General features: G+C 50.2%; 2 protein-coding genes across 3 annotated transcripts in view; one reads left to right on the top strand and one right to left on the bottom strand.

The window, feature by feature from the left end:
• The window catches only part of EIF2AK4 (eukaryotic translation initiation factor 2 alpha kinase 4), a 97,344-nt gene extending 88,793 nt beyond the window's left edge, over positions 1-8,551 (bottom strand). Inside the window, exon 1 of one of the 2 annotated variants that reach the window (XM_037502196.2) lies at positions 8,362-8,551. In XM_037502196.2, the coding sequence (XP_037358093.1) occupies positions 8,362-8,505 (144 nt within the window). In that variant the 5' untranslated portion in view covers positions 8,506-8,551. The remainder of the gene's footprint in view (positions 1-8,361) is intronic. The other variant, XM_037502197.2, reaches the window with a different exon arrangement.
• Positions 8,552-19,023: 10,472 nt separating this feature from the next.
• Positions 19,024-20,019, top strand: part of GPR176 (G protein-coupled receptor 176) — a 124,661-nt gene continuing 123,665 nt past the window's right edge. Inside the window, exon 1 of the mRNA XM_037502192.2 lies at positions 19,024-19,208. Within this exon, the coding sequence (XP_037358089.2) occupies positions 19,037-19,208 (172 nt within the window). The 5' untranslated portion in view covers positions 19,024-19,036. The remainder of the gene's footprint in view (positions 19,209-20,019) is intronic.

Here is a 20,019-nt window from a genome sequence, read left to right as displayed (position 1 = left end):
GGATAAGTGTGAGAACAAACACACAGGGCCCCTCACGTTCCCTCTTCATGGAGAGCAGGCCAGCTTGTTAACTACTTTATTTACTAGGCAGAATTTACTGGGGGGAAACAATTAGCTTCTGAGAGCAGCTAGAAGACTTAGTTGCTAAGAAAAGGGAAAAAAACCAACAAACTATAACCTTGACCAGTCTACTAAAATAGCCTCAATTTTGGAAAAACTTTTTATTATGGAAATTTTCAAACAAAGGTTGATAATGACACAAATGAACTCCATGTAAACTCCGTCCAGTTTCAATATTTACCAAGTTATGGCCAATCTTTTATCTATATGTTGCCCCTCCCCTCGACTATCACCTTGGATTATTCTGAAGTAAATCCTCTCAGTCTTTGCTGAGTTATTATTCATTTCCTAACAACAATCTAATCAAGTAGGGAGAAGAGATGTAAAAACTGAAATGCTAGTTAGACTCAAACATAATTTTACAGAGTGCTTTCTCCAAATCAAATCTTGACAAACGTCCTCATCTCACAGGCAACAAATTTTGGAGAGACATTACCATCACCTACTTAGAGTTTTGTGAGGAAAATATTTTATAGTTTCTTCTTTGATGTATATATCACTTCAGAAAATGCAGACTATTATAGTACTAAAGCAGAAAGAGGCCTTACTCTAAGAAGAACCAATTTATCTTATACTAGTATATTTTCACGTGCACAATATTTTGCCTTTCATTTTTACATTAAGCTGTTGATCAGTGGAAACCAAATTTCAGAATAGCAAATGAGAATACTTCTCTAAATCCACGCTGACTGAGAGCTTAAAAGAAGTAAAAGAAGGGGGCCTCCCTGGTGGCGTAGGGGTTAAAGACAGTGCTATCAGGCTATTGCCAGCCACTGCAGCATGACTTTGATCCCCACATGGCACAGCAGACCTCTCCTGTCTCGCCCGCTGCTTCCCCACAGCAGTGTATTTCAGTAGATCTGCCTGTTCTGCTCCCCACTCTCTCTGGTGAATATTCTCACCCCTTCCACCTCTGGCTTACACCCCAGTTCTTGTATGCATAAAAACAAATAAACCTTTAAATAAAAAGAGGTAAAAGAAATAAGAAGGAAATAGGGGAAATGCCATACATACAAGATGGTCTTTTTTTTTTTTTTTTTAAGATTTATTTATTTATGCATGCAAGAGCTGGGGTATAGGTCAGAGGTGTGGGAGGGTGAGAGGATCCACCAGAGACAGAGCAGGGAACAGAACAGGCAGACTGACTGAAATCCACTGCTGAGGGGAGCAGCGGGCGAGACAGGAAAGGTCTGCTGTGCCATGTGGGTCCAGCTCCACAGCTGGGGATTGAACTAGTGCTGCAGAGGCTGCGGATTGCTTCACAGTGCTGTGCTTAACCCCTTGCACCACCAGGGAGGCCCCAAGATGGTCTTTTTAAAGGCAAGTCAGGCTCAATGTGAAAGAGGCAAATCAAGATGTTAAAATGAGAGCACATTACCCAGGAGTAATGGTAGATCTGTTAGGGGGAAATGATGTCCTGAGTTAATCCCATACAGGCTTTGTGGACTCCACCCCCACTCCAGACTAAAGCCATCAGGACATTGGGAAAGACAAATCCCATCACCACCAAAGAGAAGGTGGCTGGGACCTGAGGGTGGAGTTGGGCAGCCAGGTTGGATATAAAAACCAAACACGTGAGCCTTGGGGGGCTCGCTATCGCTCGCCTCCTGGCTTCACGTCTCCTGGCTGGCAGCCAGCTCTCAGAGTGCCATTTTGGGATTCCAGATCGGCGGATTGGGTAGGACTCATTTAAAACTTTGTCTCCCACTTTTCTCCCTGAGCTGTACATTTCCTCATTTCCCCTTCCCTTGAAAACAAACCTTTTATTAACCTTTCGCGTGTGCCTGCAGTAGAGCATTGATAAGTCCTTTTAAGCATGTGGGTGAGGACCCACAGTCAGGCACCCCGTTTTGTATCGGGGTTGCTCTACAACAGTTCCTCTGTTTTCGAAGAAATGTAACAGAGTGGGAAACAGAAAAGAAATGTAACAGTATGACATCCAAAGAAAAAGGGGTTCAAGTTTCCCTGCCCCATCCAAGGAAGAGTGGAGCTGAGTTGGGAAGAGAAGCTGGAGGAGACTGGAACAAGGAAGGGAGGAGATCAAGAAGACCCGGAGGTGGCACATGGAGCAGAGAGACATATGAAGAAGCTCAGCTTGCGTCTCGGCCTTGGACTTGTACCAGGAACTTGGGGGCCATGGAAGGAGACACTTGAAAGGGAGAGAGGCGCAGGTGAGAGACACATGGGGAGGTTGCCAATGGCAGCCTTTACCTTGATTTATATTTTGATTGTGCTCATTTCCTTCCAAACTTGCCTGGTCCTTCTGCCCCTTTCCTATGGTTTCCTGCCAGAAGGCGCCTTAGACTTGTGGCAGGCTTCCGGGCCTCGGTGGCCCCACTTTGGGCCAACCCTGTTTGGCTGGGCATTTACCCAGGAGGGGATGGGTAGCCCTGGGTGTTTAATTGAAAATTGTTTTAAACCATATTCCTTCTCTTTTCTCCATCACACACTAACTGTATTAAATAAAGTTCCTTTCTATTGAAGGTCTAACCCTTTAGAGTACGTTTTGTCTTGAAGCAGCACATGGAAGAACCCACTTAAAGCAGGCAGGATTGGGGTTCCCAGGGTGCACCTCACCTTGCCCTGTAACAGAAACTATAAGCCCAAACCAAAGGACTTTAAACTATAAACCCAAACCAAAGGGCTTTCTTCGCCCAGTATGGCGATGAACTTGCAATATTTAGACAGCAGTGCCCATGAAGTGAGATGGCTCTGCATGTGTACAGTATCACATCTGGTTTAACACTTCCTTTTGTCTCCACGTAGAACATGAAGATATAATCTGATTGTAATTAATTTTCCTGGGAAATGGCACAGGAAGGTTATGACTTGATGCCCACAGACATTGAACAGGAAGCAACCTTCAGAAAACAAAGTTCTATTGGAGGACTGCACATTTGAAAGATATTCTTTACTACAGGCAATGCTTACTAAAGCACAATGGATCCAACTAAGGATTGCTGAGAAACCGCAGGAAAGGAGAACTTCTCAGCCAGTCTCTGGAAACAGAGCATCAATACGGGGGATCCTGGAGCCTGAAAATGTAGTTAGGATCCTGCAAATAACAACAGGCAGGTCAAGTGTTCCAGTTACTTCCACAGCAGGGCAACACTAGTAGGAGAGTGTTATGATGGTGGTAAGCCTAGATGATGCCAAAACAAACTCTTTGGAAAGAGAAGAGTTTTGGTGCAGAGAGAAGCAACTTCTGGATACACAAAGATTATAACTTTAAGAGGAACATGAGTCCAGTGAGTGGCTTGGATAAAGGAACAGACTCATGGCCATAGAGGAATGGTGTATGAAAAGCTAATGGTTTGTCCATATCTGAGTGATGCCAACCCAATCAGCAAGATACCGAAGCTACTAGGCTGACTGGCTACTTTTAAGGTCTTTATCTTTGGCTGACAGTTTAATGGAACCAGAGTGACAGTCCTCTCCATAAGACACAGATTTTGAGATATTTCTCAGCAGAGACCTTTAATTGTTCCCTAATATCCATTCTTCCCTTATTTCTTAGCATATCCCTAAAAATCCCTGATTTTTAATTGGATACATATCCCTGATTCCTTTGCAGTTAAAAGTGACCACTTGGTTAATTTCTGGCCAATTAGATGAAAGACCTAGGGGCTTCCCTGGTGGTGTAAGGGGTTAAGAAGCAACCTATGGGGCTGTCCGCAGCCACTGCAGCATGAGTTCGATTCCCAGCCAGCCAGGGAGTTACTCACATGGCTCGGCAGACCTCTCCTGACTCACCCGCTGCTCCCCTCAGCAGTATATTTCAGTCAATCTTTCTGCTCTGTTTCCCACTCTGTCTCTGGTGAATCCTCTCACCCCCCACACCTCTGGCCTCTGCCCCAGCTCTTGCATGCATAAATAAATAAATCTTTAAAAAAATATATGAAAGACCTAACAGATGCATGTTATCTCTTTCTCCTTCCAGCTGTCTAGAACACAGATGTGATGGTTGGAGTTCAGAGAGACATTTTGGAGCATGAGGGGCACATTACAGATGATGGAATAGTAGACCTGACCTTTTTTTGCTGGACCATGTAATGATTTTATTTTTAAGGAACTTCCATAGTGTTTTTTATATACCAGTTGAACCATTTTACACCCCCATCAATAGTATATGGGGTCCAATGCCTCTACATCATCCCGGAAGACACTCCAGACTTTACATTCAAAACAAAGAGAAAACTTTGTTGTTATTTTAAGCTAAACTTAATGCTAACCAATACAGGCTCATTGGGGGTGGGGGTGGAGGGGAAGTAACATTCAGGACAGGGTGCTTTCAGAGATGAGAACAGAATAACTGTTGGGCTTTTCTCAAAACTTTTAAGCAAGCCATGTTTAGGATACCAAACATGAGCTCATGTCAAGGCATTCAAGGGCTTCCAGAGCTGAAAAGAAGTTGATGAAAAACTATTTAACAATCAAGATATACTGGGTGTGGAGTGAGGTGGGGCTGCCTTCATGTCTTTGGGAGCATATGGTATATGGAATTCAGTGCTGATAAAATCTTTGACTTATCCTGCACAGGGAAACAATGAACTCCTAGAATAAATACAAAGTGAGGGGTAACTGATACCAGAATTATCAGGCCTAGTCTCCCAACCAAAAAATTTCAAAGTATTAAAGGAGAGAAAAACACAATGCAGAACGTATCAGCTACAAAATATACAAAACCCTATAAGAAAAAAAATTTGTTTTTAAGACTGAAAATGCAAATTACAAGAAAGCAGCATAACAGGGGGTGATGGAGAGAAGGCCATATATTGCTACAATAAGATGAGTCAAATTGGCTTCTTAATGGTATCCCGAAGCTGCATAATCTCTAGATTTGTTATAAAACAGCCAAACAAATCCTCTAGCATATAAGCAAAGAATAAAACAAACTCAGTCCTAAATCTTATGAGCCACACCTTATTTAGAACTCATCCAAAAATAATTATAAAATAAAAAGCATTTACTTTTTAAAAAAAAACACAAGGATCTTAACATTACAGGACCCCTTGGACCTAGACCTTGCTTGCCTAACTTCCTGTTACTGAATCCCTGTAATTCACCTAATCAGCAGTGAGAAACAGACTGGCCACCCCACAGAAGCAAATGGCAGAAGGCTAACTCAGAAGCAACACAGGGGCCTCCAAGGTGGCGCAGGGGTTAAAGACAGCACTATCAAGCTATCACAAGCCACTGCAGCATGAATTCGATCCCAGCCAGGGAGCTGACCCACATGGCGCAGCAGACCTCTCCTGTCTCGCCCACTGCTCCCCTCAGCAGTGTATTTCAGTCAGTCTGCCTGTTCTGTCCCCCACTCTGGCTCTGGGGAATCCTCCCACCCCCCGCACCACTGGCCTACACCCCAGTTCTTGTATGCATAAATAAATAAATCTTTGTATAAAAAAAGAAAATATACACAACTGAGGGAAAAGACTGAACCAAAGAACACAAGAAACAGTTCACAGAAAATAAACTGTTTGTAAAGGTGGTCTACACAATTTATAACTAAAGAAATAATAACGTTTCATATCTCTATTTGTAAAGATGAAAAAGCCTGACATATACAATGTTGATAAAGAAGTAAGAAAACACTTTCATACACTACTGGTGGGCTCAGAGACAGAAGCAAGCTTTTGCATAGGAAGTTTGCAACAGCTATTAAATTATAAATGAGCAGACCATTCCCTGGCATGGAAAATTTGCCAAGATTAATAATAAATAATTCTAGAGTAAATTATATATATATTTTTAAAATTTATTTATTTATGCATAGAAGAACTTCGGTACAGGACAGAGGTGGGGGTGGGGAGAGAGGATTCACCTGAGACAAAGTAGGCAACAGAACAGGCAGACTGACTGAAATACACTGCTGAGGGGAGCAGCAGACGAGACAGGAGAGGTCTGCTGTGACATGTGGTTCAGCTCCCTGGCCAGGGATCAAACTCATGCTGCAGTGGCTGTGGATGGCTTCACAGTACTGTGCTTAATTAACCCCTTGTGCCACCAGGGATGCCCATAAATTATATTTTAAACTAGTATTGTCCAAAGTTTTTTAGCATGTAAAATAACTTTTAGCATACACTCCCAAACGCTTAGTTGTTTATGAATGAGAAACATACACTCCTAAACTCAAACACAATATATTATATAATACACCCCCAAAAAAAGTTTTAAAAAAACTAAAGTTTATTCAGGTCAATAAATTTTGATCTTAATTTATTGTTAGCAAATTTGGCCTGAACTGATACAAGGCTATTTATAGTCTTTAATTATCCTGTTCAGTGTGAATATTTGAATATTCACACATTCAGTTGTGTTTCACTGGGGATGGTGCCCAGACTCCAGAGGGAAAGTTAGGTAAGGGATGGAATTTGCACACATGTATGTGATCACAAGCACTTCTAAATTCTGAAACCCATCAAGTCTCAAGAACTATGGATAGGGCCTCCCCTAGTGGCTCAGGCAGTTGAACACCATCCTGTGAAGCTGTCCACAGCCTCTGCAGCACAGGTTTGATCCAGGCTGGCAAGGGAGAATCCCACATGGTGGGGCAGACCTCTCCTGTCTCGCCTGCTGCTCCCCTCAGCAGTGTATTTCCGTCAATCTGCCTGTTCTGTTCCCTTCTCTGTCTCTGGTGGATCCGCTCACCCTCACATGCATCTCGCCTGTACCCCAGTTCTTATAAGCATGAATAAATAAATCTTTAAAAAAAAAAAAGAATTGCTCTAAAATAAAAAGATTTATGGATAGAGGATTGTGGGACTGCATAGCCTTTCCCTGACTGGTAAATAGCTGGTAATAATAATGACTGTTTAATGACTACACTGACTCATCTTTATGACCATGTATTATTTGACTGTAGGGACTAGAAAAGTGTTGAAGTTATTGCCCCTTGCATTACAAGCCTCAGACACTTATTTTAATGTTCTGTCTGCTTTTTATAGTTTTGTTTTGCTTTATTTAGTCTTCCATATTGTCATCCAGTTCACCAGCTGTAAATTCTGGGATTACTGGTATCTCCACTTATAGCAGGTCCTTTTATTTTTCTGTAGCATAAGACCAGATAACTAAGCCTGTATAAAGTAAATAGACTGGCTCTGAATGAAGTCTTAGGGGCTTTACAGTGAGTTCAGGTGCACACTTGGCCATCCATTCTGGTTTCTTACTGAGTCTACTTTCTGATTCTCAATGTTTAGAAACAAAGAAGTTACCAGATGACCAGAAAGTTATGTTACTGTTCTATTATAAGTATGTATAAAGGAATATTTACATTTTTACTGTTTCAGGTTAAAATTACTCTTGGCAATTTTTTTGAGTTTTTGTTCCAGGGCTGTAGTCCCAATGTCTAGAAAATAAATACTGAATGAAGACGGCAGCACCTTGGGTGAGAGGGAGAAAAAAATGTTTTACCCTGCAGGCCAGAAGACTCTACTTACTGAGGAAATCCTTACTATGTAAATAAGGCTGTTGTGAAATACCAAACTTAAAGGCAGAAGAAGGAAGGTATTATCTTGTAAATAACATTCAGAGACAATAGCTCAGTGGATAAAGTCTTGGATGGGGCAAACTTTCAGTATCAGCAGCTTATCATGTGCTTTAACTTACTTCCAGAGAAAAAATGAAAATAATATTTTCAACCAAATGCTATTTAAAAAGGTCTAGGCTCGGGACATTCCCTTTCCATTACAGTCAAGAGGAATGTAGGCCATATAGCTCCGCTAAGTGCTTGAGAGGAAGGTACAAAAGGAATTTTCCTCCATATCGAAAAACACAGTAAGGCTACCTCACCGTTAAGTGAGGATTATGCAGTTTACAGTTCTGCACCCATGGGAGGGTTAAGAGAATGCTGATGGAGGGCATCAGCAGAGTCTGCGTAAGCTCACCCAGAATAAGGTTGCCCAGGGTATTAGCGAATGTGCCCTTGTATCAAGCTCAGGGTCTTTCAACAGGGAAAAGGGGGTAGAGGAGCCGGAGGCGGGGAGGCTGGCGTGTCGGTGGGCGTGAGGAGCAGGGCCGAGGAAGAGGTGGGAGCTGACTAGGGCTTAAGGCTGCATGTGGAATTTGGTCCAGCTGGCATTCTGGAGACCGAGGAGGAGCTGCGGGTGCAAGCACAAAAGCTGAGCGTGGGTAGAACCCGCGGGATGAGAGGCTAGCAGAGTCCTCCAGGGCTGCACGGCCCGGCTGAGCGGGGCCGGCCTGGCCCGGAGCGCGCGGCGGGAGGCCGGGCCCCGTCCCTACCGGTTCGCACGCGTCCGGCCGCAGGTCCTGGAAGTCGGCGCCGTAGATGGCCTCCAGGGCCTGCAGCTCGTGGTCCTGTCGCTGCGGGTAGCTCTCCGATGGCTCGTCTCGGCCGCGTCCGGGGGCGCCACGGCCGCCGGCCATGGCACCAGAGAGACCCAGGAAGGGCGGCCTCGCGGTGGCAGCGGTGGCAGCGGTGGCAGCGGTGGACCCCCGCCCGCTGCGCGCCAGGGACCTGCCCGCGGGGCGGGGCCCCACGCCGAGGCGGTCTGTGGGCGGGGCCGCACGCCGAGGCGGTCTGTGGGCGGGGCCGCACGCCGGGCGGCCTGTGGGCGGGGCCGCACGCCGAGGCGGTCTGTGGGCGGGGCCGCACGCCGAGGCGGCCTGTGGGCGGGGCCGCACGCCGAGGCGGCCTGTGGGCGGGGCCGCACGCCGAGGCGGCCTGTGGGCGGGGCCGCACGCCGAGGCGGTCTGTGGGCGGGGCCGCACGCCGGGCGGCCTGTGGGCGGGGCCGCACGCCGAGGCGGTCTGTGGGCGGGGCCGCACGCCGAGGCGGCCTGTGGGCGGGGCCGCACGCCGAGGCGGCCTGTGGGCGGGGCCGCACGCCGAGGCGGTCTGTGGGCGGGGCCGCACGCCGAGGCGGCCTGTGGGCGGGGCCGCACGCCGAGGCGGCCTGTGGGCGGGGCCGCACGCCGAGGCGGTCTGTGGGCGGGGCCGCACGCCGAGGCGGCCTGTGGGCGGGGCCGCACGCCGAGGAGGTCTGTGGGCGGGGCCGCACGCCGAGGCGGGTTGTGGGCGGGGCTCCACGCAGGAACTGGAGTCCGGGTGCTGGCTCGCCGGTGGGGCGGCACTGTGCACCTGTGGACAGGATCCCAGTCCGTGCCACAAGCCTTTGTGCCCTGGTTCAGGTTCTGGTGGAACTTGGAGCAGAAGCCACTAATTAGCCGGGGAGATGGCTTAACCTACACTGGAAAACGTGCCAGAGCAGATCAGTTAGGATGGATAACACCTAATGATATGGCAAAGATAATAAAAGCAAACTTTTTTTTTTTAATACAAGAACCGGGTACAGGCCAGATATGCGGGATGGTGAGAGGATTCACCAGAGACAGAGCGGGGAGCAGAACAGGAAGGCTCACTGAAGTGCATTGCTGAGGGGAGCAGCGGGCGAGACAGGAGTAGTCTGCCTCCCCATGTGAGTATCTCCGCGGCCGGCGGGAATCGAACTGGCGCTGCAGAGGCTGCGGACAGCTTTATAGCTCTGCGCTCAACCGCCTGCTCCACCCGGGAGGCTCAATAAAAGCAAACTCTTAAAGGACAGATTTTGATGGGTTTTCAAGTCACTTAGTTGGTTTTTTTTAAAGACTTATCTATTCATGTGCAGGCCAGAGGCCGGGGTGGGGTGGGGGGCTTGTGAGGACTCACCAGAGACACAGTGGGGAACAGAACAGGCAGACTGACTGAAATACACTGCTGAGGGGAGCAGCGGGCAAGTCAGGAGAGGTCTGCTGTGCCACATGGGTATACTCCTGGCCAGCGATCGAACCCACACTACAGTGTCCGCAGACAGCCCCATAGGTTGTGTCTCAACCCCCTGCGCCACCAGGGAGGCCAAGTTACTTATAGTTTCACTTGAACCTTCCCACAAGTCTACCAGGAGTAAAAATCAGAACCACTATTTCCCAACCCCCAAACCCCACCGCCCAGATTTTTTGTTTTTGTTTTTTACCTTATCCCCTTAATCATAGATTTAACATCAGGTACATCTTTTCTTTCCCTACATTCCCAACTTTCAGGACTCCAGTACAGCTCTGCATTTTCAACAGAAATGTTTTCCACTCAGGTATTTTATGAGCTACATTCCCATAAAGAGAATTATGTTCCCTGTCTGGTTTACTGAATATAAATTTAGGGGGTCTTTCTGTTACAGTGACCCTCAATTTTTCTGACATCATGTTTTCCTATAGATATGTAGCTATGTATCTCTTTACAGATGAGGACATTTTACAAACAATATAACATCATCCTTATACCTTAAAAATGTAAATACCCAGCCTATGCTCAGAATTCTGTTTGCCTAAAATTAGGGTCTCCACAGATGCTGGACCTATCAAGGATATATAACAGCACGATTTGAAGAGGATAGCATTATTATTAATTCCTGATTTTAATGGTTGTGCCATGTTCATATAGAAAAGTGTCCTTGTTATTAAGAAATTTCCACGTAGCCTTCAGGGATAATAGGCATTACACATGGAATCGGTTCCCAAATGATTCACAAAAGAGATGGTAATAAACCAAGGTGAAAAGTATATGAAAGTTCTTTCAATGACTTCTATAACTTTTATTTCAAAATAAAAATTTTACACAATGAAAGAAACAAACTTTTCCAATGTGGTGGTACTTTATATTCCTATCATTTTACAGAGTTCTAGTTATTATATATCCTTGCCAGTAATTGGTATTCTCAGTCTTTTAAATCTTTTTTTGTTACGATTTATTTTATTATGCATACAAGAACTGGGGTACAGGCCAGAAGTGTGTGTGTGTGGGGGGGCTAGAGCATTCACCAGAGACAGAGTGGGGAGCAAACAGGTGGATCGACAAATACATTGCTGAAGAGAGCAGGGGGTGAGTCAGGAGAGGGCGGCTGCGCCATGTGGGTAGCTCCCTGCCCGGGATCGAACTCATACTGCACTGGCTGCAGACAGCTTCATAGGTTGCTTCTTAACCCCTTGCGTCACCAGGGAGGCCCAACTCTCATAATTTTGATTGACTGGCTATAAAGTCATGGATTTCTACTAAAACAAGAGCAAAGGCCCCAGCTGGCAACAGGATGTGCAGAAAGAAGGGCACCCAAATGCCACAAAATAGATGACTGGATCAAGGAGATGTGGTACATATACATAATGGATTATTACTGAGCAATCAAAAAAGATAAACTCATGCAATTTGCAGCAACAATGATGGAGCTGGAAGGGATCATGTTCAGCGAAATAAGCCAGAAAGAAAAAGAAAAATACCGGATGGTCTCACTCATAGCAGGAATTTAGAAAACCTAAATAAGGGACCAGGAAAAAGACTAATTATAATAAAGTGAAAATCAAAATCAACAAGTAACTATAAACCAGGGAAACGCTACAATGGGGGGGAGGAGGGAGTAGGAGCAAAACAAGGGGGGGGGGAATTGTATGGGGACTATAACCAAGATAAAAATGCATACATTGGCAAAAATGATGTAAAAAAATATTAAATTTTAAAAAAATTTAAAAAAAAAGAAATAAGGGCTGCTCACCCAGGAGGGCTGGAGACAGGGCAAGGAGGCGGGGGCGGGCAGGGCTGAGACCAGCGAAGGCAGTGAAGGCTGTCAGAAGGGGTTTTTGTGAAGTTTCAAGCTCAGTAAGGCCACGGAAAGGCTTGAGGCAACCAAACGAATGATGTGATTTATACTCTCACTCTTCAACTGGTTGCGGGATGGTGGATGTTTAAGGCAGGCGGGAGTAACCAGTGAGGAGCCTCAGTCATGGCCCAGTGACTTGCAGCCATCCCAGGCTGGTAGGTGCATTGTCAGTTCTCAACGACGAGAGAGAATGAGGAGCCTTCCGTGGAGTTTTGCAGTCCCTTAAGGCTGAGAAGGGTCATGGACACAGGCGGGTGACAGAGCACGAGACTCCCCCTCTGAGAGACGCAGAACAGCAGCTCCCCTCCGGCCAGAGTAGCTGGAGCGGGTGGACATCTATGGCTGTGAGGTGGCCATGGGGGTTTGAGAGAAAACTGGAATGGGCATTGGAGTCAGCAACCGAAACGCAAGTGGCCGTTCCTGCTCTGCGTGGCAGCTCCGGAGCAGCAGAACCTCTCACGGCCACTGATGGGTCAGGTTCCCCACATGGAGACGGACCAGCGGGAACCTGCCCTGTGCGTCCTCATGCCCTGAGACATGATTTCTCCCATTTTCCCTTGTGTTATTTTTTTGTGTGTGTGTGTTGTTTTTTCCCGTTATTGTCTATTTTTTTTATTTTAGTTGTTAGTTTGTAGTTGTTGTTTGTTCCCTTGTGGTTTGTTCTTTTGTCTTTGTTGTTCTATGTTTTATTCTTAACTTTAGTGGTTAGTTTGTTATTGGTTTGTTTTTATCATATTTTTATATTTTTATCTCGGTAATTTTTTTGGTTGTGTATTTTCATATTTTGTGTGTGTAGTTAGTATTAGTAGCGCTAGTTAGGTTAGCATAGTTAGTATTGCTGGTAGAGTTAAGTTAGCCCTGTTAGCATAACACTAGGTTAACAGTACGTTTGTTAATCTGCTAGCAGAGCTAGTGCTTGAGGGCTCTAGACTGTCAGGGCCTGTGAGAGTAGTAAGCCGGTCCACACTCACTATACTGAGGCGCCTGTCTGCCATGGGAACGACACTGACAAACTACGTGATGCTCCGCACGCTGCAGGCCGGCGCCTACGCCAAGGTGAAGCTGGCACTGCAAGTGCCCACCGGCACGGAGGTGGCCATAAAGGTCATCCCCAAGTTTGGCGAGCCCAAGAAGTACATGGCCCGCGAGGTGGGGCGCATGAAGGCCCTTCGGCACCCGAACATAGTGCAGCTCTTCCAGGTGGTGGAAACTGCGGCTGAGGTGCTGCTGGTCATGCAGTACGCGCAGGGGGGTGACTTGGAGGACAACCTGTGCGAGCGCAGGCGCCTGGGGGAGACAGAGATCTGTGGGATCTTCCGGCAGATTCTCTCGGCCGTCAGCCACTGCCACGCACATGGCATCGCGCACCAGGACCTGAAGCCGGAGAACCCGCTCCTGGATAGGCACGGGAACATCAAGCTGGCGGACTTTGGGCTCAGTGCCCTGTGCACCAGGGCAGCGCTTCTCAAGACCTACTGCAGCACCCCGGAATTTGCGGCCCCCAAGCTCATCCTTCGCCAGGACTACAGAGGCCCCACAGCGGACGTCTGGAGCCTGGGGGTGATCCTCTACAACATGGTGACCGGGGAGCTGCCCTTCACGGTTCCAGCCCCTCAGAGCTGCGGGCGCTGGTCTGAGCGGCTTCTGCCCCGAGCCTGCCTACCTCTCGGAGCAGTGCCGGGACCTGCTGAGGCGGATGATGGCGTGGGACCCCCAGGCACGGAGCACCCTGTACAGCATCATCCAGCACCCCTGGGTGGGACTGGAGAACGGACTCCTGCCCTGCAGCGAGCCGTCCCATGGCCACCACGACGAGGCCACGACTGAAGCCATGGTCGGCCTGGGATTCCAAAGAGACGACATTGACAGGGGTGTTTCGGAGGGAAAATATGATGAGGTTATGGGGACATACCAGATACTGCGCTCCAGGAAGCAGGAGGCGGAGGAGGAGGGGCCGGGCCCCGCCTTCTTCCTCAAGGCCTTCGGTCCCGTTGGGCCCCATGGTGGCCTGGCTTTGGAGGACTATCTCCTGCAGCCTGAGGTTTCCCGGTGCAAGACCTTATCCATGAAACTCTCCCAGGTGGAGGACGCCCAGGAGCCCAGCACCACCTCCGGATCAGGCCCCCTGATGGAGGATGCCTGGAAGGCCAGCATCACCTTGGGGGCAGGCATCCTGCTGGAGGACACCTGGGGTCAGAGCACCACCTCCTTGCCAGGCCGCCTTTGGGAGAAAGTCAGAGAGCACAGCACCACCTCCATTACAATCCCCCAGCTGGAGGACCCCAAGGAACACAGCACCACCACCTTGCCAGGCCTCCAGCTGGAGGGGGACCAGGAATACAGGAGCAAAACCAGCCCAGCCCCCCAGCCCTCCAGCACCACCCTAAGACCTGCCCAAAGAAGTGGCTGGCGCCTCCCGTTCAGCAATGCGGTGGCCCCTGCAGAAAGATTTGGCCATGAACACAATGCTTACAATTCAGATTACACCCTTAATTCAGGCCGAGGTGATAAGGCCAGAGCTAGAAGGATAATCAATACTATGTTAAAATTTTGCTGTTTGTGTTCCGGGGCAGTGCTGCTGAAGACCTACTGCGGCACCCCGGAATTCACGGGCCCGAGCTCCATGGAAAACACTACAGAGTTCATACAGCCAGAGACTAAGACTATTACCACCATGCTCTGCAGAATTCACCACCACCCCCCAACACCCACCCAGTGGCCGTGGTGAACAGGAGCACAGCAGAGGAGGCCGAGGCTCTGGAGAGGGGTCAGGGGCTGGGCCCAGCCAGAGGGGCCAGGAGCAGCATGAGATGCATAGACATGGAGCACAGATGTCCGGGAGCACAGAAGTCCAAGGAGCAGAGCAGGTGAAGGGCCAGGAGGGCAACAGGACTGGTGAAGCACCTGGAGGGGAGCAGAGCAGATGAAGTGGGGGAGAGAGGGGTTGGAGCAGCTGAGCACATGCAGGGACCTGGGACTGAAGAGGAGCTGTGCGGGCGGAACCTCCAGAGGCCGCACCCCCCAGGGTGGCCAGAGGTGGGGAATCCAGTGCCTTGCGTCCCCATCTTAGGGTCTATCCCGTGAGGGCCACCCTGCCCCTTGCTGGGAGAACCCTGCTGTCGGCTCCTGGGCACACGCATGGCACAGACGATGCAGGAGCTCTTTGGGCTGAGTGGCGCTGTCAGGGACTGACATCCACAGTAGCAAGTCCCCCTGGATTGGGCCCCTTTTCAAAATGGAAATTCCAAGTTGGAGAATGGCTCACCTGCCAGCTAGTGGCAGCTTCGTAGGGCCTCCTGGTTTCCATCTGAGTTTTGTCACATCTAAGTCTGTGCAGCACTCCTCGGGGGATTTCACTAACAAAAGAGCCTCCTCAACAGGTAACTCTGTGCTTGGGCTTTATTGACTCTTCTCTTCCAATGCAGGTCCCAGATGGTGGAGGAGGCGGCTGCCATGGACGCAGTGGCTCCCCACTGCAGTGGCCACCTCCAGGTGACCTGCTCTGCCTGCGGGGCCCTGGGGCGTGGAGGCATCTGAATGCTCTTTCTCTGCCTGAAGGAGACAGTCTGAAATGGATTGTTCAGTTAAAATGTCTACCCATGACACATTAAATTGCTGTTTGAAATCGACTGCGTTTGCTTCACATTTATGAATGCACCCACACTTCCAACACATTGGTCATCACATACCTCAATTTCCTTAAAAATTCTTATAGTCAGGGCCTCCCTTGGTGGCGCAGTGGTTGAGCGCTCAGCTGCGAAGCTGCCCACAGCCTCTGCAGCGCCATTTCGATCCCCAGCCGCCAGCGAGGGTCCCACATGGCATGACAGACCTCTCCTGCCATGCCTGCTGCTCCCCTCAGCAGTGTATTTCGTCATTCTGCCTGTTCTGTTCCCCGCTCTGGCTCTGGTGAATCCTCTTACCCTCCCGTGCTTCTGTCTGTACCCAGTGCTTGTATAAATAAATAAATCTTAAAAAAAAAAATTCTTATAATCAGCAGTGATAATTTTAGAAAATTTTAGAAAAGTCAGAGTGGTCACGTAGTGATAATGCAGAGAAACAGGAGAGTGAAGCAGAGCTACCAATAAGTATGTAATTGGGTATTTGCACTAATTTCTTTAGGTGTATGTACATGTCTTGCACTGTGTCTGTGCAAGTGTATGCATGTGAATCTGTACATGAGTGTATGTGTGTGCTTCTATAGGCCAGATGTGTGCGGGTCGGGGGTGAGAGGAGTCACCAGAGACAGAGTGGGGAACAGAACAGGCTGACGCACTGAAACACACTGCTGAGGGGAGCAATGGGCTGAGCGGAGTAAGGAGAGGACTGCTGCGCCAAATGAGTAGCTCCCTGACCGGCAGGGGTTGGAACTCAGGACTGTGGATAGCTCCATAGGTTGTGTTTTAACCCCTTGTGCCACCAGGGCACCAAATGAGGTTATTTCTTGATTTCACTTGCCCTATACCCTCCTAATCCCAGTTTAGGAACTGTAGAGAATTTAGTGATATATTTCCAGAATACAAAAATGATAGAGGTTTTTAGCTTTATTAAATATACCTTACATCTGCAAAGTTGTCTTACACCTTTATCTCAGTCTTCTTGGTAGTTTTGAAAGAGTTGGCAAGCAAAAGTGAGTAAAGGGATATCTGTAAGGAAAATGTTTTGATCTTGAAAAATATTTTGACTCCCCCTCCCCATAGAACAAATGCTTAGTGGAGATGGCTTATTTTTAATTTTGGAAAATAGAATTAGTGTAATTAGCAATTTCCCCATTTTTGTTCTCTAAAGTGTTTAAAGTAACTGCTTACATAAAGGAATATGATTGTAGGTATTGTGAGAATCCAAAGATGTGAAAGATAGGGAATTTTGCCTTTTCAAGAAGAGTAATAAAGTTTACAAGTGAATGTGAAATAGTTCACATTGTGACAAGATCACCCTAGAGAAAACTAAAAAGTCAATCTGTAATGTTAATAATTTTTAATTTTCAATTTTAATTTTTATTTTTTTTTTAAGATTTTATTTATTTATTTATTTATTTATACATGCACTGGGTACAGTCAGAAGCGCGGGAGGGTGAGAGAATTCGCCAGAGCCAGAGCGGGGAGCAGAGCAGGCAGAAGGACCGAAGTACACTGCTGAGGGGAGCAGCGGGAGGCAGGAGAGGTCTGTGCGCCACGTGGGACCCTCCTCCGGTGGCCGGGGAGCAGCCGGGGATCAAACTGGCGCTGCAGAGTCTGCGGGCAGCTTCACAACCCAGTGCTCAACCGCTGCGCCACCAGGGAGGCCCAATGTTAATAATTTTTAAAGAGCTACTGTCTTGGGATCTTTTCATTCACCCTGTCAATGTTCTCTACCATTTATTAAAAATAAACCTGTTTTGGGCCTCCCTGGTGGCGCAAGGGGTTAAGCACCGCCCTATGAAGCAATCTGCAGCTTCTGCAGCACAAGTTTGAGCTCCAGCTGGCCAGGGAGATACCCACATGGCCCGGCAGACCTCTCCAGTCAGACCTCGCCTGTCTCGCCCGCTGCTCCCCTCAGCAGTGTATTTCAGTCAGTCTGCCTGTTCTGTTCCCCACTCTGTCTCTGGTGAATCCTCTCACCCCCCTCTCCCCCCCCCCACCCCGCATCTGTGGCCTGTACCCCAGCTCTTGGAAGCATAAATAATCTTAAAAAAAAAAAAAAAAAACCTATTTCCCTGGCAGCTATGAGAATTAAAAATAAACAAATAAACCTGTTAAGTGAAACCAAGAAAATCTGTTTTTCTAATTTCTCCTTCCCTCGGTCGCCCAGATCCCTTCCCCAAGACTCTATTCCCATTCAACTTCTCTCACATTGCAGCTTCTCGCTTACCTTAGCTTTCCAAACACAGGCACTAACTAGCCCGCAGAAGCTGCTCCCTCCCCATACACGAGTGGAGTCCCGGAATCCACGACCCCCGGGTCACACTATGCACATTTTGGAAATGAGACGCAGTAAGAGGGCCTGAGAAACCCAACACCGGATTTCTAAACGCCAGCTTAAATCCTTCAGTCCCACCACGGCCTGGCGGAGGAGCCAGGGCCCTCGGCTCCCAGCGCGGGGTGGGGGGGGGGCGACTAATCAAGAGCTCGGGTGGTCCCTGAGGACGAGGAACGGCGCAGTAACGACAGTCGTGAGCGGAAAAACGGCCGCGAGGCGCCGGGGCGAGCCCACGCGGGCAGAGCGGGTGGTCCGCGCCTCGCATGCTCCCCGCCCCGCAGTCACGCTCTGGGCAGGGCGGGGGGGCGGGGGTGGAGGTGGGGGGAGCAGCAAGATGGCGCCATCCCCGCGGCGGCCTCGGCGTGGGGGCGGGGCCTATGCTCACGTGACCACTCACCCGGCGCGGGTCTCCCGCTCGCGCCCCCTCGCCCCCGCGGCCCTGGGCGCGCGCCAGGAGTGTGGCGGCCGCGTTGACCGCGCCCCTCCCCCAATCGGGGCGTCCGGGGCGTCCTCCCGCGTCTCCGCGTCGCCACCTTCCAGCTGACCGGGGCCGGGAGAGCGCGCCGGGCAGTGTCGGGCAAGGGGCTGCGGAACGGGTGCCCTCGGCCGGCCGCGGCCGGGGCGGAGGCGGGAGTCCCCAGCCAACGGCCGGGTCTGAGGAGACCCCGCGGGCGTCCCGGGGCTCGGGCAGACGTGGAGGGCGAGGCTGGAGGGAAACTCAGGGCACTCCGTTCAGGACAGGAGCCCCGTCGGGGATTCGGGGGTCCCCTCGGGGCTGCGACCCCTTGGCTCGGGCATTTCACGGGTCTCCCATCGCCATTTAACCTCGAGAACGACAGGACTGAAAAACGGCTTCGGCCATATGTTTCCAGCCCCCGAAGGCGCGGGGCTGAGCCCGTCCACCTGGGGGGACGCGAGGGGGACGCCCCGTTCCTCGAGGGGTGGGAGCGGCCGGGGGTGAGAGGGGGCGGCGGGAGCCGAGCGCGCCCTCCGTGACCGCCCGACGCCCCCCGCGCCCCCCCGTTTCCGTCTCCGTCTCCGCCGAGTGGACTCGGCCGCGCTGACCACCCGGGAGGAGGGACGCGCGACGCTCGCGGGTGCTGCCCGTGCCGCCTTCATGTGGCTGCTGACGGGGACCCAGGGGGGAACGGGAATGGGGCGCAGCCTCGCCCTCGTCCCTCCCCGCCTCCCCGGCGCTGGGGCTGGCGGTGAGGAGACGTGAGGGGACCGGCGGCCGCCCCGGCTCCTTCAGGGCTCCCCCGAGCCCCCGCGCGTCCCTCCGCGCCCGGGCAGGAGAGCCGGGGTCCCGGCCTCGCCATGGGGCACAACGGCAGCTGGATCGCCCGCAACGCCAGCGAGCCGCGCAACGCGTCGGGCGCCGAGGCGGCGGGTGCCAACCGGAGCGCGCTGGGGGCGCTCGGCGAGGCGCAGCTGTACCGCCAGTTCACCACCACCGTGCAGGTCGTCATCTTCATAGGCTCGCTGCTCGGTAAGCCGCTCGCGGGGCGCCTCCCGGGTGGGCTTCCCCCAGGGCGCAGGCTCGGAGAGCCGGCAATGGGTTCCCGGAGCCGCCGCGGGCGTCCGGGTGCCTGGCGAAGTGCAGATAGTTGGAGGAGGTTTGCGAAATGCCGGGGTAACTGCGGCGAAGTTAAGGGGGACAGTGGACTCCAGTCCCCAAGCTGGGCTTTCGGCCACCCCGACAGCGCCTGGTCCTGGCGGCGCTTGGTTTCCCCTGGCGGCCTTGGCCCAGGGCGTCGGGGTGGGCGCAGGGCTGTACCCCCCGGGGGCCAGGGCACAGCCCTGGTTGGAGCTCTGGCTTCTTAAGAGCGAGAAACAAATGACTGATGTGTTTTGCATTGCCATTTGTTCTCTCTCTATGAAATGATTTCGAAAGAGCCTGTTTTGTGCCTGATTTATGGTTTGCTTCTCTAGAACACCGACCTGCTAGTAAATAAGCTGGTGGAGTTAAACTCTATGCCGCCTTGAGACGTTTTTTTAAACCCCACAACAAAACGAAGCCTACTTCTCTACCTGTGCTTGAAGTGCAGAGTAAAGACAGGATGGAAAAACACAGAATACCACACATTTGATCTACGAATTGAGCTGATGGGCAGTAAAAACGTTCATCTGCTAGTGTGAGAATTAACTATACTTCTGGTAGCTCTTCATCAGATGATAAAATCTGTGTGCATGTCTGTTGAGGTTTACTGAACATGTAGCATATTACTTGTAAATATGTGTCTTCCCTTCAAATGCAAACTCTCTGGTGTGAAATTTATAAGGATGTGATTTTATGTGAT

Source organism: Talpa occidentalis, unplaced genomic scaffold, assembly GCF_014898055.3.
Source record: "Talpa occidentalis isolate TD23 unplaced genomic scaffold, MPIMG_talOcc4v2.1 talOcc4.11, whole genome shotgun sequence".
In the NCBI taxonomy this organism is placed as follows: Eukaryota; Metazoa; Chordata; class Mammalia; order Eulipotyphla; family Talpidae; genus Talpa; species Talpa occidentalis.
This window is presented reverse-complemented; position numbering and strand designations above follow the sequence as displayed.